General features: G+C 51.2%; 1 protein-coding gene across 5 annotated transcripts in view; it reads right to left on the bottom strand.

Moving 5' to 3' along the window:
* The window catches only part of nkd (NKD inhibitor of WNT signaling pathway naked cuticle), a 62,961-nt gene that overhangs the window by 32,561 nt on the left and 11,224 nt on the right, over nucleotides 1–19,176 (bottom strand). The window contains exon 1 of one of the 5 annotated variants that reach the window (XM_089579671.1): nucleotides 5,791–8,482. The exons of 2 other annotated variants lie outside the window; for them this stretch is intronic. In XM_089579671.1, the coding sequence (XP_089435797.1) occupies nucleotides 5,791–5,883 (93 nt within the window). In that variant the 5' untranslated portion in view covers nucleotides 5,884–8,482. Of the gene's footprint in view, nucleotides 1–2,096; nucleotides 3,330–5,790; nucleotides 8,483–19,176 lie in introns of those variants that run through there. 2 more of the 5 variants (XM_089579670.1, XM_089579669.1) reach the window with 2 other exon arrangements.

Below are 19,176 nucleotides of genomic sequence, written 5' to 3' on the forward strand. Positions count from 1 at the left end.
CATTGAATTAATCCAATTTTTACCTTCCTCGTTTTGTACCAGTCGTTTAATGCTCTTTTCTTTCTCCGTTCTCGTGTCCGGCATACTTACTGGCTAGTTTCCTAGTTTTTTTCCGCCACTGTGAGTCAACGCTTTCTGTAAAGCAGGGGTTCTCAAACTGGGTTCCGCGGAACACAGGGGTTCCGCGGGCTGTCTTCTCGTGTTCCGCGAGAACCCTCACCGGCCCTGACCCGGCAGCTGATACGAGACTGGCTCTGAGTGCTGCTGAGCCATTCTTTGACTTGCTCTTAAAAGGGAAGCAGTATACCACCCATCACATTAGTATTTGTATTAATCTGTGCAATTGTGCAATAAACATTTAACTTTTGCAACTCTCTCTTTGCAAAAATGCACTCGAAAACATTGCTGGTAAGTGAAAGCAGGGGGGGGGGGGTTCCCTGGAACTAATTGAAGGCTTTTGGGGTTCCTCCAAGCAAAAAAGTTTGAGAACCCCTGCTGTAAAGCATTAAATACTTATACGGGTGCGGCAACAACACTAGACGGCCTTCGCAGAAACGACTCCCGCGGTGCATGCCGAATGCCGGAAGTAAAACTCGACGCGCATATCGCAAATCAGCGCGGTCACGGTGGCCCCGAGACCCAGCGCGGCGCGCGCCACAGCCAGCGGCGAAAGTGAGGCGGTTGTGCACCTGGGCGAATGTTTCAAATTCGAAAAACGCGGAACGGGACGTCGCGCCGAGGCGCTGCAGACTCGAGTCCAAAAGAGGACACCGAAAGCCGGTACGCAGCTAGGGCCGGTATCGGCTGGGGCGGAAGGCCGCGCGGCACAAAGCGCCGTCGAGAATCCGGCGGTCGTGAGCAGCATCAGCGACCTCATCAGCGGCGCAGTCGTCGCTCTCGTCATGCAGGGCCCGTACGAAATTACAGGGCAGAGGCGAAATTAAGGCCTTCCCTGTGTATTACAGCAGGAAAATGCACAAAGCAAGGGGGCCGCCCAGCTTGGCCAAGAGGGAAGGCCCCTCCCTTCCCCCCTCCCCAACACACACACACAAAGAAAGGAGGGAGGAGAAGGGCGAGCCGCAGCCCCAGGCGGCGGCAGCTAGGCCCCTTTCATCCTGGCCGCCCGCCGCGCCTCGCATCGGCGGCGCCCCTCAAGACACACGCGGCGCCGCCTCTATGCCTTCCGGGCGGGGAGAAAAAAAGAAAAGCTCCCCACGGGGTTGCTGCTACCAGTCGGCTCTCGCCAACACTCCGGCAACTCCGGACAGCCTGAGAGTTGCGAGAGCTAAGGCCCTCGCTGCTTCCATTTGTAGGCCCATCATCGAAAGCAGCAGGCCCAAAGTATTGCCGATAGAAGGGTGGCCACCGTTCTAAAAGAAAGGTATTTTGCCACGCAGCACGACTAAGAACCCAGTGCTTTACCTACGGCGAATTTCGCATCACAGCTGCGATTCAAACCCAGGGGAGAAAAAGAAAAAAGATTTCCGATTAATTCAGTCACGTCCAGCCGTGATTCACTGAGCTCCTGCGGACAGCACTCAAGCTTGTCACGCACAAGCAATCCGCTAGCGGCTCAAAAGGTTTGTTGACTCCAAAAAAGCACCAAGGATGGGTGGTGTAGCAGCGTGCTTTATCAGACCAGCAGGCGGGAATAAAAGGCGGTTAGCTGATATCAGTGCAACGTACGACAGTGTACAGCGCAGAAGCGGATACCTGCCAGGCTAGGCACTTCACGTGCAAACCATACTATAAAATGCGCAAAAGTTTCCAGGCTCTCATTACTCCATACGTTACTGAAAGCGTTTCTCTTCAGCCTAACTTCCCAATGTGGTTCTCAAGGTAGAACCACTTTCACGACGATCGCAGCCGCCGTTTTTATTTTTATTTCTCTCAGAATTCACCAGCATCCCGAACCTGCCACACATACCGAGGAGTGCGCATCACCGAGTAATTTTCCATGAGTGGATCAATGTGACAACACACAGTTTTTAGAAAAAAAAAAAAAGCATGCCTGACGTAATGACGGATTCCCTGCGTAGTACTGCGAGGAAAAGTAAAAAAATAAACAATACCCGCGTAAGGAACGTGTTTCCCACCTGGCAGCAGCAACTGGCCTTCGGCCGCGACCTACAACAATATGCCCAGATATCGGAGGCCGCGCTCACACACAGCTTGAGCTTGTAGGCGCACATCCACAACAGCTCTGAGCAGCACAACGAACAGCCCCTCAACTCAAACAGAACCAAGCCGTCTGAGATTTGCTGTCAGCGACTTGAGTTCATATCATATGACGTCTCAGGTCTGTCGGGAGTGCACGCAGCGGCCAAGTCGTTCTCCGGCGGGTCCAAACCTTGCTTAGCGCGGGCACAACCGTCGCGTCGTCGCATAGCATTAGCCTGATATTTACAGCGGTTCTTACATACACTATAAAGACACTGTGTCCGAAACAAGATCGAAATGCCTTTCAGCACTTTGTAAGCCCTTGGATAATCATTAACACTGTATTCTGGCGCTAGGCGCCCAAGAAGCGAGGGAAAAAAAAAAGAGCGATTTTCGTCTCCTCGTCTCTCCCCCAGAACGGCAACCAAGCAAGCAACTTTTGCTACAGATCTCATCGTCACACATTTTAAAGAAAAAAAAACTTCAATAAAAGAGTACAGCGTGGCTGTTGAGCTGGGGCAAATGTGTGATGGACCCCTGAAACTCTGCTTCGAGGTGGAATCGGCCGCTATTCTACACACCCCAACAAATTTCAAAATATGAATAAAGAGATGAAAACTCCTGCGGTGCACGCAAGCAAAGAATGATTGTCGCAATGCATGGCGCTTGCCAGCGCAACATGGAAAGGCAGCGGTCGAGGAGGTTATGAAGGAAGCAAAAGCTCATAGGTAACGAACACCGAAAGTTGGACGAGTTGGTTCAAGTTCCGAAAACGTCTCGCTCTTGGTGGACACCTGGCGACAGGCATCACTGCCATGCACGTATCACACGCCCACGAGTTAAGGAAAGAAAATAAATCCCGCGGGCAATTTGGTAAAGATCCACAGCTACCAGTGCATGCAACAAGGACGAAAAACATACAAAGAAAGGACATCACGAGCTCTGCGGTGTCCTTTATTCGCAATTGTTTCGTTCCTGTCGTGTGTAAGATACCAAAATTAAGCCACTGCCAGTGGCAGTGACTCGATAAGTCATCGGCGACACAGATGAATGCGGCGCGAGAGACGTGCGGTCTAAAGCCTCTCTTAGTGCGAACACGCGAGTGCGTGTCCGCGCTCTTCGGAGGGTCACTGCGTCCGACACGGCCGCGCATAGTAGAAGCGAAGTTGCAAATGACGCTAAGCACCGCCTCCAGGTCCATCTTCGCCTGTGCCACTTTGCTGCGATAAGCGGCCGTGTCGGGCGCAGTGGCACTCAGAGCGCGGTTACGCACTCCTGTGCTCGCGCAAAGAGTGGCCGACCTCGTACATGTGGTCGATCTTCTACCTCATCACTGCAGCAGCCAACGCAAAGACAGGCTTCCTCCCGAGAGCTCTCCAACTTCACCTTCCGTGCGTGTAGTAAGAGTCCATGACGTGCTCCAGAGATTTTATTTCGACTGGAAAATTTTTGTAAATTGTGCGGTTTAACGTCCCGGAGTGACACAAGGGCTATGAGGGACGCCGTAGAGGAGGGGACTCCGGATTAATTTCGACCACCTGGGGTTCCTTCACATGCGCTAACATCGCACAGCACACTGCAGGTATACCTTTTGCCTTTCAACTCAAATCGAGATGCGGCCGCCCCGGCCGAGACTGCACCCGAGTCCCCCGGCTCTGCAGCCAAGCGCCCTAACCACTAAGCCCCCGTGCCCATCCCTATACTAAACTAATAAAGAGTGAACAGCAACGTCAAGCATATTAACAGGAATTTTACGTTGCCAAAGATCTTATGAGGCACACAATGGCCCGCATTAATTCCTCAAAGCGCACAGAAATAGGTGTTTTTGCACTTCGAAATGTGGTCGTACATAGCCAGAACGCCACCGTCACTGTGCCACCGCGACGGCCTTAAACTGCCCATTAGCTCGCTCAGTATTCCAGAGCTGTAATCGAAGTGCAGAATAAAAAAATTTCAAACGAAAAAGTGCAATGAGTCCCCACAATTTCAGATGAATACCATCGCTAAATTCAGATTCAATACCAAGCTAGACACGGTGCTTTGTAATGCACATTAATATAGGCTAGTGTCCTACAGCGTCCGTCCGCCATCGTTTCCATCCATTCGTTCCAATGTACACGGATCTCACCCCTGACTACGATGGCCTGAAGTGAACAAGTTCTTGAACCTGATCTTTTCCTATTTGCGTCTTCTCCCCTTTCCCTCGTGCGGCGCGGCAGGCTGGCGACGTGTTAAAAGAACCCCAGGTGGTCGAAATTATTCCGGAGTCCACCACTACGCACCTCTTTCACCCTTCACTCCCAACCTCTTACCCTTCCCTCACGGTGCGGGTGAGACCATCCACAGAGAAGAGACAGCGCTTTTCATTTCCTCAACTTTATAATATATATATATATATATATATATATATATATATATATATATATATATATATATATATATATATATATATATATTCCGGCCGACCCTCCCCATTTCCTCGCAGTAAAGCAGTCCTTCCCTATCTCCAGCCTGGTCGTACTTAGGGTCCAGAGCTATAGAACCACGTATATCTCGGACACAAATTTACATGATTTGCATCTACAAGACTTCAAAAACGTAAACTTCCGCATAGCTTCATAACTCACCATTTAAGAATTGCGCATAAGACTGATCTTTTTAGACAAAATAATACTGGTCATCTCTAGCCAACGTCTCAACATTACTTTCCAAGATGAACACACAAGCAACTGAACTCGCAAAATGGCGTGGAACTGCATTTTATAACGAAATGACTACCGAGTCTGTAGACACTACTATCCAAGAGTGAAAGCATAACCAGACGGCATAACGGTTTCACAGCCTGTTTCGATAACTTTAATGTCTGTAATATCCGCCCACCGAACAAAACTCACTGACATGCATATCTGCATGGAATTCAAAAGCAGAACGACAAAATTAGTAGCAATTTCAATGCCTTACCATCGATGCAGAGCTAGAATGTGCACCAACGTTTTTCGTAATTTTAGTCTAGCGAAACGCACTCAATGCACGAACGAAACTCCTGCTCGGCATTTTGTTTGGGAAGACACCGTCAGAATGTAAACAGCGCTTCAGACTGCACATGTGTTGGCAACAAGGGTTCGTGCACAAGAAAACGCGCTGCGATTACAGCCGAGTGAAACTAATCGAGACGGTTTTGTGCCAGCGTTGTCGCGTTCTATAGTGCGCTACATCCGTTGCATTAACAATTCCTGTGAAAGTGCTAATTAAGCCAGTAGTGAATTTGCATGGCAAGCTTTGCTTTTGCCCTGAGCTGGTTAAGCGAAAATTTTCCAGGAGCTGCATGCTGCAAGTGGTGCCATTCGCATGCCGTTGATGATTTTATTAAACTAGAATGAATATGAATAAACCTGTTATTCGTTAAACAAGAGGAGTCAGCGAGGCAGCAGTGATGAAAACGTTTCATTAAAAAACGTCATCACAACTGTTACATCGCCTGCTCTTCAATCAACGCCGCTTAGTGAGGTACGGTAGAACCGAAAAAAAAACGACCTCAGAACAGTAGCCCACACTGCTCGCGACTAATAAATCAGCATTGGTGAGGTGCAGAGGAAGAAAAGCGGGTAGAAAAAACAGCGATGCGCTCACCAGCGGGCACTCCGAAAGCGACCGTTCCGCTTTGGAGAAGGCCGAACAAAACTTGACGGTGAAACGAGGCATCTTCCTGAGTATGGTCGCCATGTCAGCAACTGTCAAGCGTGGCGCTCGACGAACGACGACGACGCACGCTCAAGCGGTCAACCCAACGCAGACCATCACTCGCAACCGCGCACGCACACGAGCGTTCAGGGCGAGCAGGCGCGCACGGGCATTCGGCAAGCGGCGGACAGCAGCAGCACAGCTGGCACAACGCGCATGCGCGGCGAGCGCCGGAGCGGCTCATTCGCGTCCGAGGGTAGGTCGGCACGCACGCTGCCTTGCGGCCCTTCGCCGCTGGACAACGTGAGGGCAACGGGGCCCTGCACGAAGGGGCTTCCCCAAGACCAGCACGTAAATGACCGTGAATGTTTGCTGGCGCCACCGAGCACCGGCGTGCTGCTGCTGTTGGCGCCGCCGCCATAGTACGCGAATTTCAATAGCCCCACCGTTTTATTTACACTATGCACACAATTAGCGTACATTCTTATTGGAAGACAGCATGTTCACAACCATTATTGTTAAGCGCGCTACTTTACAACACAATAACACAAAAAACACACACGACGACGATGCGCGAACTCACAGCTGTTTATTACACATGAAACACTTTGTGCTTTTATACAATCAAAGCGCAAATGATGCGTTCAGGTTAGGCACGTGCCGTTGCGTCTCTATCCTTTTTTTATCAGCGCTATTTCTGCGGTAATGGCAGAATCACTGACACATTTATCAGGATCCGCTTCAAGAATTGCAAATGCTTCTCTTATCTCTCTTTCAATCCTTTCTTTTTCATGTCCGATTGTGCCTGTGTCACTGCATAACGGACGACACCCGTGCCGAGCGCAATGCGTGGCTAAGCTTCCCGGGTGCGTGACCAGCCCACAATTCCTAGAATGCTCACTTAGTATTTTATTGATACATCTTCCGGATTGTGTGTGTGTGTGTGTTTTCGTATGATTGCGTTGTAAAGTAGCGCGCTTAACAATGATGCAAAACCAACTAGCCCCCGTTTTAGCACTGCATGTTCACAAAACATTAAAGTCTGAAAATGAGAACAAAATAGACACCACAACAGCACCATCCGAAGTCAAGGCGATTAAATAACTTCTTGTCGCCCTTTCAGTGATCATGCATTTCGACACAGCCGTCCAGCTCAGCGACAGTTCCTTCCATCGACTTGCACACAACGATCGTTACCTTAGCGGCTTTAGAAAAAGCTTTAGCAGGCTTGTGACTACACAAACGGGCACCACTGATACAAAACCTGGGCCTCTTTAATTAATCCTCAATCACGCTACTGCAAATCGTTGAGGGCGCAAATACAAGCAACAACAGCGCAAGAGTGCGCCCATGATGCACTGAATCCAACCTGGCTCAATGGTACAGATTTCACATTTTCTCCTTCACTTGAAGTACACCTAGGGCCTCAACCTACGAAACTAGCCCGACAGCTAGCAAAAAAATAATTACCCGGTGGACGTCTTTGAAAATATGTGGTTTCACTTACAGCATGCTTGCGTATATATGACCACATGCCTTTAATGTTTCTTCTGTTGCAGGAACAGCGCATGTGCCGTGCCAAGACCAGCAACCGTGAAGTCTCATGGACATGTGGACCCGCGTGTCCTAACAGCGCACTAGCTTCGTCACTCTCCTGGTGCTGCGCACATAAATACCAATCCGGAACTCAACACACGAGCTTGCCGCGCACGCTCATCTAAAATGCGAACCGACTCCAGTAAGGGATTGAGAACCTTACCTAACTGCCGCACACTAGAAACATAACCACTACACCCCATGCGTGGTGGAAGCATGGCATCGATAGTTCTAGCGATACACTAATGCGTAACGACGCCAAAACGCACAAACTGCCACCCGTATACCTCGCCTTCCGGCAGCCCAAGTCGTTGCACATTTCGATTCGAAGGTATAGTACAACGCGCTTACAAAATATGCACGCGAGGCCGCAGAGGAAGTCCTCACGGACCAATAAGTTGTGCGCCTTCTATACAACTTGCTTAGTGGACAGACGCAAGTGTTCCTGGCCAGCCCCAATACCGTGAACAGAAGCCAGCTTTCGTGTTCTTCCTGTAAATTTTATTGCGCAAGACAAGCCTTACGTACAAGCCTGCGCACCAGACCTGAATGCGAACTGAGCGCACCGTGCGCACGTACAGCACGGCAGGGAGCTTTATGAACTTGGGCTACATAAACCAATACCGCCGGGAAGTCCGGATAAGAATCTCGGCCCACCTTCCCCCGACCAGTGCCAGCAGTTTTTTGTTGTTTCGGAGCAGAGTGAAACATGCTGCTTGAAAAGAATCTGTTCGGCGGCGCGTGTTTCTCGCGTTGGGTTGAGGGCAGCGCGGATCTAATCGACCGCAGCCACTGTGGACCACGAGGAAGGAGCCGCCGGCGGCTTTAATGGGTGTCCGAGGGTCGCGGGTGCCGGGCTCCGGTCTGCGGCGGCGGCGGCCATCGGAGGGAGCGCCGCTGCCGCTGCGAGGAGGGGAGCAGCGCGCTCCTTTGGTCGAGGCCGCCGAGAGGGCTGCGCCGATCTTGGCGGGCACATGTCGGCGGCGCCTTTGATCTCGAGGCCTCGGCTGAGATGCCGCCAGCGGGGGCCGTCCAACAACGCCGACTCGCCGCCCGAGCATTGTTGTCGACTGGGGAGAGAGACCATTGCCGCGCGCCAGCCTGCGTGCCGCGTCGCTAATCGCTCGCAGGCTTCGCGGGAGGCGCAAATGAGCACGGCAAGGTCTCGCCCTTCACTGATGGCCACCGCCCCCTGTCGCGATTGTGCTCTCCATTAAAGTCCTGCCGCCGCCGCCAAATACATCCTTTGGCCGCCGCGCGGGGTCGAGCCAAACGCTGGTCCAGCCGCGGCGAAATGCATCCCCCACTTGGTCGAAGCGCGCTCACCGGTGACGTTTCGCAACCAGGTTGGAAAATGCCCCAAGATCCACGAAGGCAAAGGCGCGTTCGTTGCATGGAGCGAGTGCAAAAAGCCCAGTGCCGACGCAACCGCTGGAAGCAAGCGCGGAATTTAGCAACGCTCAGGACGCGTTCATGCTCGGCTTTGTTACTACAATGTCCGAGATTCTTTCTTTTGCATATCCATCAGACAAGCAACCCGCCGCGGTGGCTCAGTGGTTACGGCGCTCGGCTGCTGACCCGAAAGACGCGGGTTCGATCCCGGCCGCGGCGGCTCAATTTCGATGGAGGCGAAATTCTAGAGGCCCGTGTACTGTGCGATGTTAGTGCACGTTAAAGAAGCCCAGGTGGTCGAAATTTCTGGAGCCCTTCACTACGGCGTCTCTCATAGCCTCAGTCGCTTTGGGACGTTAAACCCAACTAAACCAAACCATCAGACAAGCAGCGCGTTCTGCATACGCCAGCAACATGAGCTCTCGTGAACGCACGCTGCACTGATAAGGCTTGGCTTTGGGCTTAGTTTAGAACATATCCGAATTCCCACTGCAATGTTTTTCGAGACTACAGTCACGGGAAAATTCGAGCGTACTTGAGAGTCAAATCACAGGACTCGGTTGTGTCCTCTTACAGCCATAATCGTCCCTATCTATAGGGGAAGAGGAGGGGGGGGGGGGGTGAATTTCTTGAAGGCGAAATTCCAGAGGCCCGTGTGCTGTGCGATGTCAGTGCACGTTGAAGAACCCCAGGTGGTCGAAATTTCCACAGCCCTTCACTACGGCGTCTCTCATAGCCTCAGTCGCTTTGGGACGTTAAACCCCAATATACCAAACGATGTGATCGCCATGCACAAAACGTTCTTCGTTGTTAATGCTTACGACGTACGTTATGGCACTAAGTCATCTGACAATGATGCCGACTAGCCTTGCAGGATCAGCTGGTCTGGTTCCCTTACCTCGCACTCTGTCTCCTTCTTTGAACTCCGCCACCGTGAAGTTGAGTGCAGCGTGTCTGGCGTCTCTAGGCGTATATGCCCCGGTTCCATTCCCTGCCGTTTATGTTTGTCGCGGCTACGAAGCCGCCCCTTGTTTACCCGCCGATTTTGTCTTTTTTCTTTTTAGCTCACCAGGACATGACGTGCTCGTGCTAGAGCGCAAAAGATCTCTTTTCTCCGTGGTCGAAACGCTTCCACGCAACCCTGTCAGTGAAAACTAAGCTCAAGAGACAGCCCATATATCTGTCTTGCCTCGATTGTCCGTCTCCGCGATGGTACAGAAACAAGGCAGCACCAGGACAACGGTGCATCGAGGCTCGAACTCGGCTGGCGACCCTTTGCGCAGCAGAGAAGCCACAGCTACGAAGAAAAATATCAGCCTGAGTCCTCACATCCCACAATGTGCGTTACTTCAATGCGTTCCGTCCATGCGCTGCAACCGCATCGCACCGCTGTTTCATTAAAAGGCCATTTCATGCAAACGGGTTTCTGTTTGATGGATCTGCGAGAAAAGACCAGTTCGTGCAGGTGTTTAAATGCTTGTATGGCGCCAAACCACGGAGAGCAGCGACGGCGACTGCTCGTTACTCTCAAGTAGCTATTCGTGGTAAATATAAACAGTACTTCTCCGCCCGGCACCTTGCGAAGACGCACGCTACAGACCTACAGAAGCGCACCCCGAAGGGTGGTGTGCGGTAGATTGGCTGGAAGTCCGAGTAGGGGGCGACAAAGTTGTGACAATATTTCCAATATACTGTAGCGCAGCAAAAGACGAAGACACAAGAGACGAGAGACGAACAACACGAGCGCTAACTTCCAACAGATTTTATTCTCCTGAAGCATCACATTTATACGCCAGAAAACAGTAATCACATGTGCGAACAGTATCAATTCCTCAGAAAAACAAGCTCTTTATCTGAGAGGAGAATGGAAGGTGTGCTTACACACGAGCATCCTGACCTATTTATCTTTTCAGCTTCGATGATTTCGCGTGTTACTCTTTTTCTGCTTTTTCCTATTACGACACTTTTATCAAAGAAAGGCTTACAGGTTTTTCACTTGCATGCGAGAATGTGGTCAACCAGCGATCCGCTTTGCCCGTTTCTGACGTTGCGAGCGTGTTCCATTAGGCGCTCGTTCAGACATCTCCCCGTCTGGCCGATATAGTGTTTCCCGCATGACAAGGGAATTTTATACACAACACCTTCATCGCACGTGACGTAGGGCTTCTGGTGCCCAGTTGCGCATCCGCGCGCTTTGTTGGTGTTTGTTTTTCCCAGTTTGCACAACGTTGCAAGTTTTTTCGGCGCCGAGAACACGACGGTTGCATTCGCTCGTTGACCAATTCTTTTCAAATTGTGGGAAATCTTGTGGAGATAAGGTAATACAACAAGGTTTTTTTCGTTCACGAGGAACCGGGTTTGGGTGACATTGATTTTCTGGTCTCATTTTCTTAACAAGTTTTTCGGCAACAGAAACTTGAACATGGGAGGGGTACCCGGCATTAGTCAGCCTCTTGGACTGCTCTTGAAAACTATCGGTCATCATGTGCGGACAAGATTTCTGGAGAGCATTTTGAAAACATAAATTGACAATACCTCTTTTTACCAGTTTTGAATGAGCGGAATGATATGGCAGCATCGGCTTGTTGCTACGCGGCTGGTAGGCCCAGCAGAGCGTGAAAGGTGAAGTTAATGTCTAAAAATATAATGGAGTTTTTGATGGGCAATTCTGATGTTAAAACAAGCGGTTTAAAATGTTCTTTCATGATAGTTAAAATGCTATGAGCCTTTGGCTCAAGTGAGCCATGGTCACACTTAACAAGAATAAAAAAGTCATCAACAAATCTAAAGACCTTGATTACGTCCAAGCTGTCTAAGTGGCTGGAAACAGCCTTGTCAAGTTTTGATAAAAACAGATTACTCAGAATCGGCGCTATGCACGACCCGATGCATATCCCTTCTTTCTGAAGGTAGGGTTTTCCTTCCCAGTTAATGAACGTTGACTGCAAGTAAATAGCTAAAATTTCTAAAAAACTGCTCGCCGACACACCCGCCGCGTTCTGGAAAGCAACACACCCGAACTCATCTATGCACTCCTCTACACAGCACAGCACCTTGTCGTTTGGCAGCGAGTAATATAGATCCTTAACATCCACAGAAAATGCAACAATGCTGTCATCAGAGCGCGACCGAACAAAGTCTAAAATTTCGTCAGATTTCTTAACCATAAAAGGGTCGTCAAGCGGTAAAAGGTTAAGTTTGCTTTGTAAGTACATCGAAACCGTTTTTTGCCATGTGCCAGTTTCAGAAATTATCACCCTGAATGGTTTTTCCGGTTTATGGGTTTTTGCACTGAAAAACACGTCTAAAAAATCTTTTCGTGCATCGACTATTTCTTTAGCCAGCTTGGTAAGGTTTAACTTGTTGCATAACTTCTTCGCTTTAGCTTTTACTTTTGACATCATTACTTCGTTGCGGCAGTTAAATACAGAAGACACGGCTTCGTCAGCCTTGGACTTGTAAAGTTCACAGGATAGAATCGCAAAACCACCTTCTTTGTCAGCAGGCAGCACGACCAGGTCCTGTTCCTTGATGAAGGACTCGACACGCTTGAGGGGTAGCTTGGAAGATCCTGGCTTTGAGCATTGCAGAACGTCGACTCCTGAAATGCAGCGGTCGAGTTCCAGTTGCGTTGCACGCTGCGATACTTGGCGTACCATCGCAAGTAGTTGTGCAGCTGACGGCTTGGGCTCCACAGCAAACTTTGGTCCTAACGATAGAACCCTTGACACGTCATCCGGTAGATCCAGGGCCTCCAGGGTGTGGACGGTGCTCCGGGCTGTCTTCGTCCTGCTCGCAAGGTCGGCCCGTAGTTGTGGCAGATGTTGAGCCCACAAGCATTCGGTAGCTTGAGCAGTGATACGCTGGTATTCACGAAGAGTTCGCCAGGCTGCCTGACTTTCGCCATTCGAGAGAAGCTGAGCCTCGAGGCACTGCCTGTAAAGCCGGGCTTGCCTGTACCACTCGGACTTGGCAAGCTTGCACGCCCTCATGCCGTGACCAGCCGATGGGACGAATCCTCCAAACAACCGCCTCACGTCTTCAGGCAGCAACTTGTTGCGAATGCAGAACGACATTGTGCGTGCACGGCATGTCGCAAGCGCTATGAGTGAAACTGTAGCACAGGGATTCTGGCGAACATTAAAAAGCGGGCCCGTTGTACTAGAAATATAGTTCAGTAGCGTGGCTTTTTGGGCTTGTTGGTACATAGTTCCAATATACTGTAGCGCAGCAAAAGACGAAGACACAAGAGACGAGAGACGAAAAGTGTCGTAATAGGAAAAAGCAGAGAAAGAGTAACACGCGAAATCATCGAAGCTGAAAAGATAAATAGGTCAGGATGCTCGTGTGTAAGCACACCTTCCATTCTCCTCTCAGATAAAGAGCTTGTTTTTCTGAGGAATTGATACTGTTCGCACATGTGATTACTGTTTTCTGGCGTATAAATGTGATGCTTCAGGAGAATAAAATCTGTTGGAAGTTAGCGCTCGTGTTGTTCGTCTCTTGTGTCTTCGTCTCTTGCTGCGCTACAGTATATTGGAACTATGTACCAACAAGCCCAAAAAGCCACGCTACTGAAAGTTGTGACCTGACTCAAATGCAATTTCAACGCGCAACAGACATCCCCAGAGAGGGCCGCACCGTGAAAGTGCGAGAACTTTCCACGCTGCAGATGGGGCGCGACGGCTGCACGAAGCGACACACAGCCTGCGTTTGCTTTGTTGTCCCTCGCTACGCCGAAGCGGCGGCGCGGGGAGCCCTCGCAAAGGAAGCGGCAGGGAAAAAGAGCGGTGCCTCGCCCATGCCGAGGGCCGGACTGGGTGTTCGGCGCATTGTCCCTCCCCGAGGAGACGCGACGAAGGCGGGACGACGTCGTCAGAAACAGCACCACCACCACTGGGCGCCTCTACGTGGGCGACGGCAGGAAGCAGAGAAAAAAGCCAAGTCGTCAAACGCGTGCCGACGGACCTTTTCAACCCGTTAAGTGTTCACTGCGGGTGTGCCCGAGACGGGCCTCAAAGGCAGAGTTTAATTGAAGGCGCCCGAAGAGGGAGCGAAAAGCCGATGGGAGAGGAAAACGGGACGACAAGAGCACTGTGGCCCAGCCAGTGCAAAGAGCGCCCCGAAGAAAAGCAAATAATATGCGCGGCCGTCAGCCTTGTCTGGACGGTCTCCCGGCCCGGCGCGAGCTTGGCAACGCCTTGGCACAGAAGAGCGCGGTGCCCAGCTATCTTCAAAAGGCAGGATCAAACCCGATGACTCTGCCGTTAAGTCGATTTCTTGGTCCATTTGTGAAGATTAAAAAAAAATGCTAAGTAAAGCTCCGCTAAATTTGGCACAGCGAGAGCTGTCTCTAGAAGTGCAACTATGGTACAACAGCGTGCGCCGCCGCCGCCGCTCGAGTCCAGCCATTAAAAAATAATGTGAAAAGGCCCACAAGTCTTTCGCCAAACTCGCGTTACAATAGTGAGCCCTGTTGCGGACGGAGGGGCCCTTAGAGTTGGGTGTGTCGTTCAGGTGCACAGGTCCCGGCTCGGAAGGACGATGGCGAACTCCATTAAGGAGGAAACTGTACAGAAGGTTTATTCTACACATTTACAGTCGAAACGGGAGTGCTCCGATCACAGAAAAACATCACGTTAAATACGGTTCGCATTCCCCAGATCCCTGACTGGGGAATTTTGTTCGAGGAACGCTGTCCAATCGGATGGGCAGTTGATGACGCTGGTGGTAACACCCACGGCAGAGGCGGTGCCGGGCTCTCTCGCAGCTCGGGGGATGGGAAGGGGTAGATCAACAAACACTGATGTGTCGCCTTGATCACTGCGGCAAGTCCTCTGCTCGCTCCCTCCCAGCAGGTAAACGACCGTCCTCGTATTCCGCCGCCGGATGTCCGAAGCACAAGGCCTGTGTCGCTCCGTCGTTCGGCGACCCGAAGGTAGACTCGACCACTGGACGTCGCCGCCGTCGCCGCTGCTTCCGCTGGTGCTTAGCCTTCGCCGCATCTTTGCTTAACGACGACCCACGTCTCTCCCAGACCCGTGCTCTCCGACCTTAACACCGCATCTTGCTTCCCGATAACAAACGTCTGGAAGTAATTCTTTTCAGGCCCGTGTACTACGATCTTAACAGCCCATTTAGATGAGAACAACGGCAAAACAGGTTCGAGTAAGATAAGTCAGCATTATACCATTCGCATTTTTAGAGTAAGCAACGTAAAGCCAAAACCTTCAGCTGCACGCTCCGGCTGCCAAGCTAAGCGTTACAGTCGAGTGAAGCTTCAGGCCTCAGGATATATCACCCTGAAGCCAATCCTCTTTAGTGCACCTTTAATTCTCATATATGCTGAAAGTCTTTCTCTACTTTACATCCATACATCCCTGGGAGTCCTCATAGTCCTCCTGGGGCAGCGGTTAAGTGATGCGCCACTGCCCTGCGATTGCAGGTGCTCCCAGCGGTGGCCTTACGCGACCCAGGTTACCCTTCCCGAGAGACCAATCATTAATTTAGCTGTCATCCGCCACGGTGGGCACTATCCGGTGGGCAGGTTGTGATGACGCCACAAGGTCACGCGACCTAGGTGGCCCACCAGCCTCCTATAGGTTGCTCTCTGGGCACCACCTGCCAGAGTCATGCTTGTGATTTTTCGTTCACAACGCCGACACCGGGTTTTCTCGACAACGGGGCATTTAACGCGATAAAAGCCGTAAGGAGTTAACACGCACCAACCTGAACGACCCCTATCCCCGACACGGAGAGCCCCAACAGAAGACCAGAGCTGAGGCCCTCAGACCGCGACTAGATGAAATCATAATTCAGCCGGCGATCTTCCTCCCCACGTCAGGCAGTGCGTTTAATACTGTTGGACCCTAGTTGAACGCTGTGATCGCTCATTTCTCCTCACCTCGGCACGAGCCTCATAAAGAGCAGCCAAGTCATGCAGGGTGCTTTAAAAACAAACCCCCTTATCGTCTGAGCATACGCAAGAAAAGTTTATTATTCCGTAAAAAAAAAGAAAGAAAGGGACACTCTGCGAGACGGGACTGAAAACAAACGCCAGTCTACAGCTACGCGTATGTGGGAAGTTTCAGCTCAGGCGCTTCACCTATAAAACTCACCCTTCACGATTTCTGCCATCGATACGGCGGCTCCTGAATATCGGGGCTGATTAGCCCTTGAACACCCAGCCAGAGCTCAATCGCGGGGTTGTTGGAACCTATCTCGCCAACCAACAAGATTGGCGTACTACCGATGCAGAAGCTGCGAAACCCCAAAGCACTGCAACGGGCATAGTCATCAACGCACATTTTTCCGTACCGCGCCCAATGACCACCGTTAGCCCACTAACGATGGACGCGAACGCCAATTTCAAACGTTTCCGCGTAGCTGATGAACTTGCTCTACGGTCTAACTCGACGCTAGTTGTTACTGGCTATTTATTGATGCAATAAAGATAGAAGGAAAACATGCTGCTATGCACCTGCCATCGAAACCTAAAGCACCTAGAGCTGCGGCTCGAGTGAGTAAAAGGACAGAGAGAGGGAAAGAAAGGGGAAGTGATAGTAAGGAAGGATAGGGGTAGGGCGGCAATATACACCATGTACACATACAGGTTATGTATAATAAACTCGACGCTAGAAAACTTCAAATTAATTTTATCTTCTGCTCGTCTTTTTTCCGCGTGTCGCGCGCCCTGAAACGCGGCCGTGATTCAGCTGTGTCCACGGTCTGTCGATGGTATGCCAGTAGCTCTGAGGATGCTGCCTCCATCATCTCACTTTTTAGTTCAGAGGGCGAAGATGACCCGATCGAGGAACCAGCCCAGAACAGTGCCTCGGCTATAGTTTCTCACTTGGGCCCGTTTTGATAGACTTAGCGGTCGTTTTGAAAAGGATGTTGGCTTTACCGATGTCGATTGTCTCATTTGTAGGGTTTCCACATCATTTGCGCAGGATTTGATAGCGCCTGCGCTGCGCAGGGTTTGCCCGACTGTTTCACCTAATGGCGTGCCCAAATATAAAGGGCTTAAAGAGACTGTTTTGGTTTTTGAGGAAAGGAACTGGCGCAGTAATTGTCTCACGTATCTCAGTGGACACCCGAACCGCGCCATAAGGGAAGGGATAAAGGAGGGAGTGAAAAAAGAAAGGAGGTAAGAGGTGTAGGGGATGGAGGTCTCCGGAACAATTTCGACCACCTGGGAACGTGCACTGACATCGCACACCACACGGGCGCCTTTTGTGTTCCGCCTCCATCGAAACGCGGCCAACCCGGCTCAGTAGCCGAGCGACCTAATCACTGAGCCACCACGGCGGCTCTAGCCAAAAAAATATACCAGCTAGAATTTTTTTTTTTTTAGAAGTATTTGCCATTGGATAGGTAGACATTTTGTGTATTCCAAAGTTTCTGTACTCACCTATGGGGCAGAAACATGGCGGCTAACCAAGAGGGTTCAGCTTAAGTTAAGGACAACGCAGCGAGCTACGGAAAGAAAAATTATGGGTGTAACATTAAGAGATCGGGAGCGGGCGGAGAGGGTGAAGGAACAAACGCGGGTTAATGACATTCTAATCAAAATCAAGAGGAAGAAATGGGCTTGGGCAGGGCATGTACAGCCCCCGTCAAGTGTACACAGCCCAAAGGGTTTGCTCGTAAGCAGTTTAGCGCGGCTCCCTACCATATCCAGAAGTCCAAAGTTTGGGGGGATTGACTCGAAACTATTCATCTTTTGAGAAATTATGGTCGCTGAGGGTATATAACGAGGCACGCTGCAGGTCTCGCAAGTAAACCCCTTGGGCTGTATACTTTTGACGGGGACTGAACGTAATGCGAAGGCAAGATAACGGCTGGTAATTAAGGGTAGTGGATTTCAAGAGAAGGGAAACGCAGCAGGGAGCGGCTGAAAGTTAGGTGGGTGGATGAGATTAAGAAGTTTGCAAGGATAGGGTGGCCGCAAATGGTCAATGAGAGGGTTAATTGGAGAGGCATTTGCCTTGCAGCGGGCGTAGTCAGGCTGATGATGATGAGTTTCTTTGATTTTTTTTTAATCCAAGCATATCTCTGCAAGTTTTGATGAAGTTTTATCTAAAAAACCTAAAAGCAAACAAATTTCACAGTAAGACAACAAACACTCTAATCAAGCTGATATTATTAACAAGTGCGTTTAATTGGCTTAACTTTGATGTACTGGATGAAATTTAGATAGCATAGTTCTTAGAACGAAAAAACTTCACGGAAACCAACGAAATACGGCCACGTTTTCCCGCAGAAGATACGACCTTTTCGCACCTTCTACAAAAGCACCTCGAGTTTTGTAGTGCCACAAATGTGTTAAATTTGTTCGTACTGTACTAAAATAGAAACTGATGAGTGGTGCTATATAAGGTACGTGTTCCACTCATGCACGTACGAGCTGCCGGGGTGCCTCGCCGCGCAAGATTTACTTCCTCGAGGAACAGCCCCGTGCACAGCGCGACATCCCTTGCCCTCAGGTCGGAGCACGAGGCCAGAAAGCGGGGCTGTAGTGCGACGATTTGCGCCGTCCGCGGAGCCCACAGATTTTCGCCGCTGACTGGGCCGGGCGATAGGGGCGTTATAAAGCGCTCGAAAGGAGATAAGGTTTGTTTACCCAGCGGGCTCCCGTTGGGCGTGGGCGGGGGGCGGCAAGAAGGGGTATCGCGGCGCTATCGGCCCGCCGCGCGCACGAGAGGAGTGCTCGGTGGCGCGAGGAGGGAATCTTCCTGGCGGCTCCCTTTGAGCGTTTGTCACACTCGGCGCGGCGAATTATCGGCGCTGCACGGCGCTTTGATGCGCGCCGGCCGCCAGGCGGCGCTCTCCCCGCCGCCGGGGTCAACGCACACGCCGCCGCGTGACTGCGGCCGGACCGCCGCCGCCACTCCAGCGGGACCCCATCCCGCCAGGGGGGGAAAACCCCCGCGATGGTGCGCACACCTGCGGGGCGCACTTTGGGCCTCGGACGCTCCCCTACCGCACCGCAAGCGAACCGCGTAGTACGCTTCGGACGGGGTGCGTAGCCCACGCGCAAGCCAGATGGCCAAGACCGACCGAGCTTCTCCCCATTCCGGTGACTGCGCTGACTGGTGGCAATGCGCGCAAGAAACGCCCTCTTGGAGTACGATGAAGTTTCAAAACCAACTAGGGCGGATTAGCTATCGCCGTGCGCATGCCCATCGCTGGCCACTCGGGATTATTCAGCGAGCTTCCAAGAGGGATTTCGGTCATCCGCGCCTCACAACACAAGCTTCGGTACCCGCAGTGAGATCGGCGCTGACAGCAACAGTGCCATTTCAGCAACAGCAACATTTCAGCTTCGGCATCTTTCTGATCGGT

The sequence above is a fragment of the Amblyomma mixtum genome, chromosome 3 (genome assembly GCF_055824585.1).
Source record: "Amblyomma mixtum isolate Tamu chromosome 3, ASM5582458v1, whole genome shotgun sequence".
In the NCBI taxonomy this organism is placed as follows: Eukaryota; Metazoa; Arthropoda; class Arachnida; order Ixodida; family Ixodidae; genus Amblyomma; species Amblyomma mixtum.